Source organism: Bos indicus, chromosome 5, assembly GCF_029378745.1.
Source record: "Bos indicus isolate NIAB-ARS_2022 breed Sahiwal x Tharparkar chromosome 5, NIAB-ARS_B.indTharparkar_mat_pri_1.0, whole genome shotgun sequence".
NCBI lineage: Eukaryota > Metazoa > Chordata > Mammalia > Artiodactyla > Bovidae > Bos > Bos indicus.
The window spans coordinates 114,421,309-114,436,226 of record NC_091764.1 but is presented as its reverse complement, the minus strand read 5'-3'; the positions used below and the strand labels follow the sequence as shown (position 1 = coordinate 114,436,226).

At 53.3% G+C, this 14,918-nt stretch overlaps 1 protein-coding gene across 1 annotated transcript; it reads left to right on the top strand.

The window, feature by feature from the left end:
• The first annotated feature begins 991 nt into the window (after positions 1-991).
• MCAT (malonyl-CoA-acyl carrier protein transacylase) lies at positions 992-12,638 on the top strand. Its single transcript, XM_019959984.2, has 4 exons — positions 992-1,463; positions 2,815-2,902; positions 8,272-8,489; positions 11,379-12,638. Exons 1-4 carry the CDS (start codon positions 1,035-1,037, stop codon positions 11,805-11,807), a joined length of 1,164 nt encoding a protein of 387 aa, XP_019815543.2. The 5' UTR covers positions 992-1,034; the 3' UTR covers positions 11,808-12,638.
• The last annotated feature ends 2,280 nt before the right edge of the window (positions 12,639-14,918 follow it).

The window sequence follows — 14,918 nt, the reverse complement described above, 5'->3', positions numbered from 1 at the left end:
GAGGGGGTAGCCCTTGCATTCTCCTGAGGATCTTCCCAACTCAGGGATACAACATGTATAAATTGAGGATAAAAATAGCACCTATTTACCATAGCGTTCAGTTCAGTTCTTCAGTTGTGTCTGACTCTTTGCGACCCCATGGACTGCAGCACGCCAGGCCTCCCTGTCCAGCAGTGACTCCCGGAGCTTATTCAAACTCATGTCCATTGAGTTGGTGATGCCATCCAACCATCTCATCCTCTATTAGCCTTTGCCCTGCTTCATTCATTCATAGCGTTACTGTGAGGAATTAAAACAGGCTAATATCTGAAAAATATCCAGGGCTCTGTCCAATGTAACAAATGTTTACTGAAAGCTTACACTGTGTCGGGCTGTAGGAATTATTAATATAAAAGAGAGCACAGCAGTGGGGTTAATCAAATACAATACATGGAAGTGTTTCAAGCACTTGTCCACCGCTAGGTTGACTATTGGAGAAAGCAATGGCACCCCACTCCAGTACTCTTGCCTGGAAAATCCATAGACAGAGGAGCCTGGTAGGCTGCAGTCCATGGGGTCGCGAAGAGTCGGGCACGACTGAGCGACTTCACTTTCACTTTTCATTTTCATGCATTGGAGAAGGAAATAGCAACCCACTCCAGTGTTCTTGCCTGGAGAATCCCAGGGGCGCGGAAGTCTGGTGGGCTGCAGTCTATGGGGTCGCAGAGAGTCAGACACGACTGAAGCGACTTAGCAGCAGCAGCAGGTTGACTATTACATTGCGTTACGTTGCTTAGTCCAAAAATGTTTGTGAGGGCTCAGGGTGCGGTGTGGTGTCTTCTTCTTTCCCGCGCAGGTTTAAATAAGCACGTGCCCCTCGGATCCCCAGAGCCCACTAGTTTCAGAGCCTGGGCGGGAATTGGTACCCGCGGAACCTTTCTCCCCGCGGGTGCCTCAGCCCGCCCGGCGGGAAATATATCAAGGACCGCGCCGCGCCTCCGGAAGTCGGGCCTCGGTCGCCCCGGAGACGCGCGAGAGGGCCGGGTTCCCTCACCATGAGTGTCCGGGTCGCGCGGGCCGCCCGGGCCTGGGCCCGAAGCGTGAGCGGCCGCCGCGGCTCCTCGAACTGCCCGCGGCCTCCGCCGGCTGCTGTGGACGTGGCGGCGCTGTTGCGAGATGCGACCGCGGCGGACGGAGGATCCCAGGACGCGCAGGCGGCGGCGGGACGGCGGGAGCCGGGCCAGTGCTCGGTGCTGCTCTTCCCCGGCCAGGGCAGCCAGGTAGTGGGCATGGGCCGCGGGCTGCTCCGCTACCCGCGCGTCCGCGAGCTTTACGACGCCGCCCGCCGCGTGCTCGGCTACGACCTGCTGGAGCTGAGCTTGCGCGGGCCGCAGGAGGCCCTGGACCGCACCGTGCACTGCCAGCCCGCCGTCTTCGTGGCTTCGCTGGCCGCCGTGGAGAAACTACATCACCTGCAGCCCGCGGTGAGTCCTGGGGCTCCCTCCTGTCGGGCTCGTGGCGTCCGACTTCGGTTTGGCAGGTCCTTCCTGAGGTCCCACCTGTGCCAGGCGCTGTTGTAGGCGCAGGAGATAAACTGGCGTGAGCAAACCGAGGATCGGTGCTGCGTTTTAGGGCAGGGAGATAGATCAGTTCAGTTCAGTCGCTCAGTTGGGTCGGAGTCTTTGCAACCCCATGGACTGCAGCACGCCAGGCCTCCCTGTCCATCAGCGACTCCCGGAGCTTACTCAAACTCATGTCCATCGCGTCGGTGATGCCATCCAACCAGTCTCATTCTGTCTGGTTTCCTCCCGCCTCAGTCTTTCCCAGCATCAGGGTCTTTTCCAATGAGTCAGTTCTTTTCATCAGGTGGCCAGAGCATTGGAGTTTCAGCTTCAGCATCAGTCCTTCCAATGAATATTCAGGGATGATTTCCTTTGGGATGGACTGGTTGGATCTCCTTGCAGGGAGATAGATAACAGAGAATAAAATATACTGTGAAAATTGCCTGGTGTGTGAAGGGAGTGAAGGGCCAGGTTTCGATTGTAAGTGATCCTTAATCATTTAATGTATTACTAAACGGTTTTAGAAGGATGAACCTTCGTTCATGAAGGGTCGTTGAGAAGATGATGAAAGTATCCCTTCACTTGAAGTTGTGGGATGATTTAATACCAAAACATGTTAAGACAGAACTTTACCCCATTTCATCCTCACCGCAACCTTGTGAGGTCGGTAGCATTATTTTATGGATGGGGAAAGAGGACGGCAGAGATAGTAATTAGCTTAAGGGGTCCTGTGAAGTCGTGATAATAGCATTCATCCAGTGTTTATCCTGGGCCAGGTCTGTGCTGAGTGATTTAGAGGCCTTATCTCCATGTAATTATCTCTTAGCAACCCTGTGGGAGTAGGTCGAGCTCTGCCCATTTCACAGATGAGATAACTGAGGCAAGGAGGTTAGGGGACTCTCCCAGGCTAAGCATCAAGTCCTGCTCTCTGTGACTCTGAAGGGCATGTGCTTACCTTCTGTACTCGGTGCCCTCTGTCTCCATCGGCCTGAGAGGCAGAAGCAGGAGAATCCAGAGCCCTGGGTTGGAGTCACAGCGTAACCACGGAGTCCAGTGGCAGGGTTTGACCTCCCCTGCCAGGGAAGTTCTGCATCGGTAACGGGCTGGTCAGAGATGGTCGAGACCACTTCAGTGTGTCTCCTCTAGCTGGAGCACCAGGCCAGCAGCACCCGGCTCACTGAGCCACTGAACACTGTCAGCTCGCGAGTGCAGAGCCCCAGACTGAACTCCCCTGAGAACTTGGCCTCATGTTCTTCTGCATCTGTCCCTGCAGGTTATTGAGAACTGTGTTGCTGCTGCTGGATTCAGTGTGGGAGAATTTGCAGCCCTAGTGTTTGCTGGGGCCATGGAATTTTCTGAAGGTACCCGGGAAGGGCATTGATTTTATGCATGGGGTGTTGTCTTGCTGGGCCCACTGAGGACAAGGGGCACCGCCAGAAACAATTCTGGACCTACTCAGGGGTTAGAGAAGGGGGCACATGGGTGGGGATGACAGTGGGACCTGAGGACCAGACTTCACCTGATTTGAAGCTTGAAGGATTTATCAGGGAATTTCTTTCTCCTCGTAGTCTTGTGAAAGCGCCTTGCTTCTGTCTGTCCCACTGTTCGTGTGCATTCTTAGTCCAGTCATGTACCTCCAGTGCCTGTCATGTGGTAGACGCTCAGTAGATACTCATTAAGTGAAAGAGAATAAATCAGTGTTTGATCTCGAGATCAGTTTCATTTCTTAAGGTTTTTGTGTGTAAACAGGTAAACATTTTGCTTACAGTTAAGTACAAAGGACTTGAATAGACATGTCTCTAAAGATCTACAAAGAACCAATGAGTACACGACAAGATGTGCGACATCACAGTCATCACATTACAGTCATTCAGTTCAGTTCAGTTGCTCAGTCGTGTCCGACTCTTTGCGACCCCATGGACTGCAGCACGCCAGGTTTCCCTGTTCATCATGAACTCCCCGAGCTCATGTCCATTGAGTCAGTGATGCTATCCAACCATCTCATCCTCTGTTGTCCCCTTCTCCTGCTTTCAGTCTTTCCCAGCATCAGGGTCTTTTCAAATGAGTCAGTTCTTTGCATCAGGTGGCCAAAGGATTGGAGTTTCAGCTTTAACATCAGTCCTTCCAATGAACACCCAGGACTGATCTCCTTTAGGATGGACTGTTTGGATCTCCTTGCTGTCCAAGGGACTCTCAAGAGTCTTCTCCAACACCACAGTTCAAAAGCATCAATTCTTCTGCGCTCATTTTTCTTTATAGTCCAACTCTCATATCCATATATGACTACTGGAAAAACCATAGCCTTGACTAGACAGACCTTTGTTGGCAAATAGTGTCTCTGCTTTTTAATATGCTGTCTAGGTTGGTCATCGCTTTTCTTCCAAGGAGCAAGCGTCTTTTAATTTCATGGCTACAGTCACCATCTTCAGTGATTTTCGAGCCCAAAAAAATAAAGTCTGACACTGTTTCCATTGTTTCCCTATCTGTTTGCCATGAAGTGTTGGGACCAGATGCCATGATCTTAGTTTTCTGAATGTTGAGTTTTAAGCCAACTTTTTCACTCTCCTTCACTTTTCATCAAGAGGCTCTTTAGTTCTTTTTCACTTTCTGCCATAAGTGTGGTGTCATATGCATAACTGAGGTTATTGCTATTTCTTCCAGAAATCTTGATTCCAGCTTTTACTTCATCCAGCTTGGCATTTTGCATGATGTACTCTGCATATAAGTTAAAGAAGCAAGGGGACAATATAAGCCTTGACATACTCCTTTCCCAATTTGGAACCAGTCTGTTGTTCAGTGTCCAGTTCTAACTGTTGCTGCTTGACCTGCATACAGATTTCTCAGGAGGCGGGGCAGGTGGTCTGGTATTCCCATTTCTTTAAGAATTTTGCACAGTTTGTTGGAAAGACTAGAGATCCCTTCAGGAAAATTAGAGATACCAAGGGAACATTTTATGCAAAGATGGGCACAATAAAGGACAGAAATGGTATGGATCTAACAGAAGCAGAAGATACTAAGAAAGGGTGGCAAGAATACACAGAAGAACTATACAGAAAAAATCATCGTGACCCAGATAATCATGATGGTGTGATCACTCATCTAGAGCCTGGAATGTTGAGGTCAAGTGGCCCTTAGGAAGCATCACTATGAACAAAGCTAGTGGAGGTGATGGAATTCCAGCTGAGCTATTTCAACTCCTGAAAGATGATGCTGTGAAAGTGCTGCACTCAATATGCCAGCAAATTTGGAAGACTCAGCAGTGGCCACAGGACTGGAAAAGGTCAGTTTTCACTCCAATCCCAAAGAAAGGCAATGCCAAAGAATGCTCAAACTACTGCACAATTGTACTCATCTCACATGCTAGTAAAGTAATGCTTAAAATTCTTCATGCCAGGCTTCAACAGTACATGAACCATGAACTTCCAGATGCTCAAGCTGGACTTAGAAAAGGCAGAGGAACCAGACATCAAATTGCCAACATCCGTTGGATCATTGAAAGAGCGAGAGAGTTCCAGAAAAACAACTACTTCTGTTTTATTAACTATACCAAAGCCTTTGACTGTGTGGATCACCACAAACTGTGGAAAATTCTTAAAGAGATGGGAATACCAGACCACCAACCATTAGGGAAATACAAATCAAAAGCACAGTGAGGTACCACTTCATGCCCACCAGGATGGCTTTAATTTAAAACACAAGAGGAAAATAGTAAGTGTTGGCAAGTATGTAGGAACCTCACTGCTGCTGCTGCTGCTAAGTCACGTCAGTCGTGTCCGACTCTGTGTGACCCCGTAGATGGAAGCCCACCAGGCTCCCCCGTCCCTGAGATTCTCCAGGCAGGAACACTGGAGTGGGTGCCGTTTCCTTCTCCACACCCTGATGAAAGATAAAGCGGCGCCGCCGTTGTGGAAACAGTTTGGTGGGTCCTCAGGTTAAACATGGAGTTGCCGTGTGACCCAGTCGCCCTGCTCACAGGCCTGTACCTAAGAGAGGAAAGCACATGTCCACACTGGAACACTTGCACACAGATGTGTGCAACAGCGGTGTTCACATTCATTTCCAAAAGGTAGAAATGATCCAAAGGTCCATAATCAGATGAGTGGATAAACAAATTGTGGTAGCTCGACCCAGTGGATTATTATTCAGCCATAAAAATAAATAAAATACTGACGTGGCAGCATGGATGAACATCAGAAACATGCTAGGTGACAGAAGCCAGACACGAAGCTCACTTATTTTTCTGTGAAATGTCCGGAATACGTACACTCATAGAGACAGCTGATTAGAGGTTACTGGGGGTGGAGGGAGGGAGAAATGGAGAGTGATTGCTCTAGGTTTGGGGTGTTTTGTGGGCTGATGGAAAGGGTTTTTTTGGCCGTGCCAGGTCTTTGTTGCTGCCCGCAGGCTTCTCCCCAGGTATGGCAAGCAGGGGCTTCTCTCTAGATGGGGCGCACAGGCGTCTCACGGGGCAGAGCACCGGCTCTAGAGCGCGGGCTCAGTAGTCATTGCGTACAAGTCTAGCTGCCTGACAGCAAGTGGAATCTTCCCAGACCAGGGGTTGAACCTGTGTCCCAGCGTTTGCTGGTGGATTCTTAACCACTAGACCAGCAGGAAAGTCCTATACATTCTGAATACAACAAATATCGCTGCGTTTATGCACTTAAAACTCGTTATATTTTATGTGAATTTCACCTCTTTTTTTAAAAAGCATTATAGAAAGAAATCCTGGTCAAGAAAGTGAAAAAATTTCTCATATTTCTACATCCTAATAAAGATATTTTATAGAAATATAGTTTAACGTATACATAATTTGCAGAATTATTGACGTGTTTTTTCGGTTGACAATTTGCCGTCGTTATTTAATGCCTGCTCGGGAGGGTCTCCACATTGCTGTGTGCTCTCTCCTGCCTCCTAACACAGGCTCTTAACGTGTTTGCTCCATAGTTCTGCTCGTGTAAGGGGCTGAAACCCCAGCACAGACGGACTCGGTGCTAGGTGAAGGGAGGTGTGTTGAGAGAAAGGGCGCAGGGTTTGTTCCTCTGACCCTGTCGTCCCGTCAAACCTGGACTCGTCCCTTACCTGCTTCTTGGTCTGGTCATCTCCTCCCCGCCAGGGAGCAGGCCCAGGGCCAGGGCGATGCTGTCCAGTAGCCTGAATCCAGCCCAGTCTTTTTTCTTCACGTTTTACTGACGTATAGTGAACTTACAACGTTGTGTCCATTTCTGCTCCTGAGTGAAGTGATTCCGTTACACATATGTACCTTTGCATCTTCATCTACATTATGGCTTATCACAGGATATTGAGTATATATCCTCGTGCATAATAGTTGGCGTCTGCTAATCCCAAACACCCAATCACCTGCTCCCCCACCTCTCCTCCCCCTTGGCAACCACAAGTAGTCTGCTGTGTATCTGAGTCCGTACCTGAGGCATGTTATTGGTGTTGGGGGTTTTTTTAGTTGTTGTTTTCATATTTTATTTATTTTTGGCTGCGTCGGCTCTTTGTTATAGCGCGTGGCCTTCTCTCTAGTTGTGGCTTAGTCGCCCCTCGGCATGTGGAATCCTAGTTCCCCTACCAGGGCTCAGACCCGCGTCCCCGGCACTGGAAGGCGAGTGCCTATCCACTGGGTCAGCAGAGAAGGCCCCCGTGTCGTACTTGAGGTTCCACGTGTAACTGGTATCGTATGGTATCTGTCTGCCTGACTCACTTCACTTGGCGTGATAATCTCTAGGTCCGTCCGTGCCGCTGCAGACGGCTTTGTGTTCACTGTTTTTCATGGCTGAGTGGTATTCCCTCGTATATATGCGCACGCCTTCTTGACCCACTCCCTTGTGGACACTGAGACTGTCTCCGTGTCCTGGCTGTTGTGAACCGTGTTCAGTCCGTTCTTGCGTCACGACCACGGCAGCTGCCTCCCGGGCACACAGCCCCGTCCTCCCACTTCACACTGGCGCTGCACTGAACTGGGAGCCCTGCTCTCCAGCTCATCTGTCTTGCCAGCATCCAGCTCTCCAGTGAAGGCAGTCATGCTTGATTTACAACAATTATGTTATTAAAATTCAGATGCTTGTTTGTACATCATTCCAGGCATCTAGAGGTTCTTAATTATTTTCCTTGCTCAGCACCGTTTCTCTGAAATAATTTGTAGTTCTCAGTTTTCACACAGTTCAGGCAGGCTATAATTATTATCTTCATTGTACTAGCTAAAAATTTGACCTGGAAGGAGGTCATGACTTCCCTTAAGCGATGCAGCTCAAAGTCTCTTCCTTTCCACTCTGTGCCAGGGTTTCTCAACAGCACTATTACGTTTTGGACCAGATGATTCTTACTTGGGGGCTGTTCATTGTAGGCTGTTGAATAGCATCCCTGGCCTGTGCCCACCAGATGCCAGTAGCACCCGCCACCCCCCTGATGATCAAAAGCTGTTTCCAGATACCGCCCTGGGGGTAAAATCACCCTGGTTAAGAATCCCCATCCTGCACCAGCCAGCTCTAAGGCAGGAAGCTCCGTGGGTTCATTGTACTGTGCCAGGGACTGTGCCTTGCTCTCTGATGATTGGGGGACCATCTCTGTGCAGTTCGGATCCCTAGAGCGGCAGCGTGTGGACTGGTGATGGATACCAGTACCAGTGTCTCCAGTGTTTGTGGAATTTGTGCCTTGTTTCTCAGCTCTGGGCTTCCCTTCTCGATCATGTGCCCTGATTTTTCCAAATGCACTTCTCTCCGCATAGGTCTGTATGCAGTGAAAATTCGAGCTGAGGCCATGCAGGAAGCCTCGGAAGCCGTGCCCAGTGGCATGTTGTCCGTCCTCGGCCAGCGTCAGTCCAAGTTCACCGTCGCCTGTCTGGAAGCCCAGGAACACTGCAAGACTCGGGGCATAGAGAACCCCGTGTGCGAGGTGTCCAACTACCTCTTTCCTGACTGCAGGGTGATCTCAGGACACCTGGAGGTTGGTGTTGGCGGGAGCAGCCTTCCTAGAACCCAGTCCAGTGCAGAAGGTGGGACTGACTGCACACCTGGGAGCCCACCGAGCCTAACAGGTGCTCTGCTCAGCCCTGGTCTTGGGAAGTGTTTGAGGGCCAGCGTGTCTGTGGTGGGGCGAGCACTCCAGAGGGAGGCTGGGTACTGTCCCCACTCCGCCACGTGCTCCCATGATGAGGGGCGACGGGACCCCGGGCAAATCCCCAGCCCACATGGAAGGTAAAGGGGCTGAACCAGGTCATCTCCAGGGCCTCCCTGTGATACACTCTGGCCTCCTCGCGGCCTCCCGTCCCCTCGCTTCCTCAGAGGAGCAGCTGCCTCCTGCTGGGTTGCTCTACTTTTCCTGAGGTGTCTGTTTTTGCACACTTTCCTCTGTCCATCCTCCAATCACTGCCAACATCCTTTCTCGGGCAGAGGACACACAGAGGGATCAGCCAGGGTTCCTGCCGTCAAAGGAAGGCAGCTGTGAACAGAAGACTCCAGGTTTCGGGACACCGTAGGGGTCAGGCTGGCTACCAGATGGGCCGAGGCGGCGGCCCAGGAGGCACTGCACAGAGGATGGGGTTGCCAAGAGCAGGGGCGCCCCAGGCCGAGAGGCGCCCCGAGCAGTAGGGGCGGCTCTGTGCTGTGTGCCTGGCTGGGGCCTGAGGGGTGCAGAAGTCAGGCCGGTGGTGCCCCGTCCTCGCTCAGCCATCCAGTCCTCGCAGTCAGTCCTGTGCTCTGAGCAGGGCGGCTCAGCTGCAGGAAGCTGAGGCAGAGTGCCCGTGATGGTGGAGGCGGGAGGAGGGCTCACGTCCGTTCTCCTCTCGACCGCCCTGGGCTCCTCCCCTCGGTAAGGCCTTGCCGGTCGGTGTACAGGGGTCCTTCTATATCTCCTCTGAACCGGGGAGAGCCAGCGGGTTCCTCCTGGGGCCGTTCTGAGATGACGGGAAGACCAGCTGCAGTGGCCCCAAGCTCATCACGGAGCTGGCTGTTCATTCCCATGGGTAGCCTTGGAAGAAAGCCCGGCATGGGCCAGGAGGGGCAGGCGTTTCCCTCTCGGGCTCCCAGACAGGTGGGCGGGCATCAGTCCAGGTGGCGACTTCCGGACTCCCCAGGTTCAGCCTTTTGGTGCTGCGGGAAGTGCTGTGGCAAAGAGCTCAGGTGTGGGCAGGTCACCCGGGCAGCGGAGCCCTTCCCAAGGTGGATGTGGAACAGCTTGTCCTCTGCTAGAGCCGGGCCTGGGCTGAGCACCAGCCACAGGACCCTCTGGACCCTGGGACTGTGGCCTTGACTCCTGCTACAACTCAAGTGGGGTGAGTCCAGAGACTTCCCCTGGAAAGGCTTAGACCCAGCAGTGATGCAGGAAGTGCCACTGAGTAGCTGTCTCCAGAGGCCGGTGATCAGACAGCTGCAGGCGAGGGGGGAAGGGCTTGGGCTGTGCAGTCCAAGAGGCCTCTGTGGGGAGGCACCGAAGGCACGTCCCTCAGGGTGGTGGAGACAGACGGAGAGTGGTCTTGGGAGCTCCAGGGCAGGCCGGCCTCTGCTGCAGTGAGGGCCAGACCCCGCCGTGCCGCCCACACGCGTGGGCCACCCTCCGTGATGGCTCGCTGTGCCAGGCTCTGCTCCACGTGGCTTTGCTCCAGGGCTCAGACAGCTAAGTGACCTTGGTGTGGAATAGACAGGCTCAGGGCACAGGCTGGTGACCTCTGATGAGCCAGAGGCTGCACTCCTGCAGGGCAGGGCCCTCGGAGCGGGCCGGACGAGCACCATCCAACTGAAAACATTAACTATTAACCCCTCCGACCCTCTGGGGGCACAGAGAGCTGCCCTGCTATATTTTTTCATGTTACCAACCCCTGGGCTTGGTAAGAAGGCGGTGGCTGCTAACCCTTCTGTAGAGCTTGTATACCAGGTGTAGTTCTTGTCATAGTCCTGAGATAACTACTGTTGTTATCCCCTTTCTTACAGTTGAGGAAACTGAGGCAGAGAGAAGTAAAGCAAAATTTCCCAAGGTCACTCAGCTACTGTGACTTTCCTTGAGTCTTCAGGAGCAGCTGGCCCAGCTTCTGAGCAGGCCATGGGTGGCATCAGGTTGGAGGGACACAGCAGACGGGTTAGTGCCTAGGAAGCCCTTTGCTAGATCCCAGGGAAGGGCTGTCAGGGTTGTAGGCCTTGGGCTGTGTCCTGAGGGCACAGGATATCTTAAGAATATACACCATTTCAAAGAGATTTGCCAAGTATGTTGTGGTGCTGAGTCTGGGCCTGTTAGTCCCAGAGGCCCCTCTGGACGGAGGAGCCTTCAGGGTGTGGCTTCGGGCTGCAGGGAAGGAGAGCTTTGGTCTTCTGTAGAGAAACACCAAATGAGAGCTTTCAGACCCTGGATTGTGAGATGAGACTTGGAGCCTCCTGAATTGTCATCTTGAAGTTTACGGAGTAACAAGGAAACAAGCTTAAACAGTTACGAGGAGTAGCAGGATTAGATAGCGCTTTTTCGTGTATCAGATCCCTTCATAACTCCTGTCTGGTCACTTCCCAGCAGTCTTATGAAGTAGATGAAATTGTGCTCATTTCACGGATGGAATAAAAGAAATTCAAGGACTTGCCTGGGGCCACCGAGCTGGGTGATGGAGCTGGGACAGGACCGCGTTTCCTGGCCTTGGCTCTCTTTCAGGCATAGGGTGGTCACCTGCCGAGGTGGGGCGTGCGAATGGCCAGAAGGGCTTCCGGGACACCGACTTTGCAACTGTGCGGGGTGAAATGTAGAGAGACGCATATTCTCTACGGAGGACTGACGGCATCAGTCAGAGGTGACCCCCCTCGCTGTGTGTTTCTTCCCCTGAGATTCGCTGGCTTAAACCTCCTTTTTTTCTTCCAGGCTCTGCAGTTTCTCCAGAAGAATTCCTCTAAGTATCACTTCAGACGCACCAAGATGTTGCCGGTTAGCGGTGGGTTCCACACCCGCCTCATGGAGCCGGCCGTGGAGCCCCTGGTGCAAGTGTTAAAGGCGATTGATGTCAAGAAGCCCCTGGTGTCCGTGCACTCGAACGTCGATGGGAACAGATACATGCATCCCAAACACATCCAGAAGCTGCTGGCGCAGCAGGTGGTCTCGCCAGTGAAGTGGGAGCAGACGATGCACGCCATATACGAGAGGAGGAAGGGCACCGCGTTCCCCCAGACGTTCGAGGTGGGGCCTGGGAAGCAGCTGGGCGCCATCCTGAGGAGCTGTAACCTGCAGGCCTGGAGGTCCTACAGCCACGTGGAGGTGCTGGAGGCCGGCGAGGACCCAGAGGAGCCCCTGTAGGGCCTCCCGCGGGCCCTGGTGTGGACGGGCCACGGCCGAGGAGGACTCGGGCTCCGGGGGGCTGAGCCCAGCCTGGCCTTCCTGTCAGGCCGCTGCCTCCGCATGAGCAGAAGGGTAGTGTGCTTTGAATGCCCTGTGGAAAGCACTAGAAACGAGTGTTTCTTCACATGCCGATGTCCGTCTCTCCCCAGCATGTCTGAGTGCTGGGGAGCTGCAGCTGTGCTGATCCTGTGAAGACCTGTGGGTTCCACCCCCGCCTCCTGGGCAGCTCACGTCGCCTCCCCAGGGCTCAGGTGGCTGCTCCGTAGGCAGGAGTGTTCTGAGGCCCCAGAAAGCCTGGCCTGCTGCCGTGTGGGCGCCGTGGGCCATGGCTTGAGGCCAGCGCCAAACTCACTCTGCTGGCCCAGCCTCCTCTGGATACGATGCAGCCAAAACCTTAGCTCCTTTGCCCCTGAATCCAAAGGGCTTTAGGACCCAGCGGGCTTTGGCAGCCATTCGGTCCCCATCACTCAGCAGTTGGGAGATGGTGCCCCGTATGTTTACTTACCCAACAGAAAGCATCGAGTGCCTACTGTATGCCAGGGAGCAAGTGGCCTCTGCCTTGGTGGGGAAAAAGGCCCTTTAGCAAGGCAGGAGCACGTGGGGAGGGCGGCCCTGCGTCCTCCCCCACTCCCGTGTCACCCCTTCTGACCACAGTCACTGAGTGCCTGCTGTGTGCCCAGGGCCGAGTCCAGCTCGGGCCGCCCACTGAGCTTATCCTCAACCTGCACCACACCAGAGCATGGCACAGGGCCCCGCTCCTAATTCAGTATTAAATGTGATCAGTTCTCACCTTCTGGGGTGGTTTTTTCATTACACAGTGATACTGGGAAAATCTCACTGGGGATGAAGTGTCTGAGCTCGTCTTTAAACTTCACCATCTTGTAGGCCTATGTCAAACCCTGGGTAGGGTGTCTCTTTTTAAGTAATTGAAGTCTAGTTAATCTACGTTGAATTAATTTCTGGTGTACAGCAAAGTGATTCAGTTACATACGTTAATATATACATCCTTTTTCGTATTCCTCTCCATACGGTTTAACCGCAGGATCACTGAGCATTGCTCCTTGTGCTGCACAGTATGGTCTTGTGGTTCATCTGTTTCACGTGTAGTACTTTGTATCTGCGAACCCCAGGCTCCGAAGGGTCTCTCATTTTTAGTTCTGTTTCTCAACTAGAGTGCCGTTGGCCTTTGAGCAGAACCAGTCTTCACTGTGTGGGACAGTCGCGTGCTCGTGGGCCGCTGTCCTGGCCCCTAGCGATTCCACGGCAGTCGCATTTCTGGGGATTGTGCCTCCAGACACGCCCACCTGTATCCTCAGCCCACAGCCCTCCCACGGCTGAGAATCCCTGTCGCAGACCCTCGTTTCACTGGGGCCTAGGTTTGCATGCTCTTTGGAGCACGATGAAGAACTATTTCTTCAAACTTTGTTTTATTCAGTTCAGTCCGGCCGCTCAGTCGTGTCCGACTCTTTGCGACCCCATGGACTGCAGCACAACAGGCCTCCCTGTCCATCACCAACTCCCGGAGTTTACTCAAACTCATGCCCATTGAGTCAGTGACGCCATCCAACCATCTCATCCTCTGTCCCCTTCTCCTCCTGCCTTCAATTTTTGCCAGCATCAGGGTCTTTTCCAAAGAATCAGTTCTTCATATCAGGTGACCAAAGGATTGGAGTTTCAGCTTCAGCATCAGTCCTTCCAATGAATATTCGGGACTGATTTCCCTTAGGATGGACTGGTTGGATCTCCTTTGTTTGGTTAGAGAATTTCGAATCTTCACAAAGTACTTTGTTAAGTTTGTGTTTTATGTATTTTATTTTTGGCTGTGCTGGGTCTTCCTGCTGCCCAGGCTTTCTCTAGTTGCGGTGTGCGGGCTTCTCACTGCGGGGGTTTCTCTCGTTGGGGAGCTCAGGCTCTAAGATACAGGGCGTGGGCTCAGGAGTTGGGGCACGTGGGATCCTCCTGGAGCAGAGATGGAACCCATCTCCTGCACTGGCAGGCAGATTCTTTCCCACTGAGCCCCCAGGGAAGCCCTCGTTACTTTGTAAACAATTGCTGAGTCTGCTGGAACCCCCTTGGCTGACAGCTTTCAGTAACAGGCAGCCTGGGCGACCATGCTGTCTCCACAGTCCAGTCCAGGCGCAGGCATCTGGCTGTGCCTCGGGCAGCTCTGAGGAACACAGCCCCACAGGTGGGTGGTGGAGGGTGGGCCATCCAGGCTGCAGGCCTCACTGCTCCTCTGGGCGCAACTGTCTGTCTCAGGGGCCGCCCAGTAGGAGTCATGTGGCCAGTGGGTGACCACGTCACCCCTGCCCTCTGCCTGACAGGGACAAGCCTCTGGCTCTCCCTTTTGGACACTGGAGAATCATTTCTGGTGTTGCTGTGGACACAAGATTGAGACCGGTTTCAGCTCCTCTGCTTCTGTGGAAACTGCCATGTGGAGCAGCCAGAGCAGGTTTCACTCTGGATGTCAGTCTGATTGGATTGGAGGATCCTGGGGTGATGGAAGTCTGGGCCACCTCTGTCAAGTCCCCTGCCCCTTTCCCCCATCACAGGCGCAGTGGGCTGGGCTCCACCTCTACTCCAGGAGCCCTAGGTTGGGGGTGGGTGGGCCCTCTCCCTGCCCACCCCCCCAACCTCCAATTGAATCCTGCAGAGATGGCAGATTGTGCGGGGAGCTACAGGAGTTGTTCTGGGGTGAGGGCCCAGGACCACGGTGGGTCCTGCATCCTGTTTCTCGGCAGGACCTTGGCCAGCTCCTGCCCCCATGGGGACGATGCCAGCACTGTCCTTGGTCTGAGGGCTCTCGCTCACCCTGAGGTGGGACTCACACCTGCCACCACCTCTCTGGACCCCACGTCAGTGGAGAAGCTTGGAGTGCTTCTCTTTCCAGCCACCTGACTCCCCGGATCTGCCTGGGAAGGGGCACCATGCCCTCGGTGGTCTGCGTGTGCACTGTGTGTGCAGCGGTGCCCTGGGGCCTGCCAGAGACCTGCCGCAGGAGATGGGGGGTGGGAGGTGTTGTGTGGAAATTCCCGAGGAGTCATGTGGCCAGTGGGTGACCACATGTCA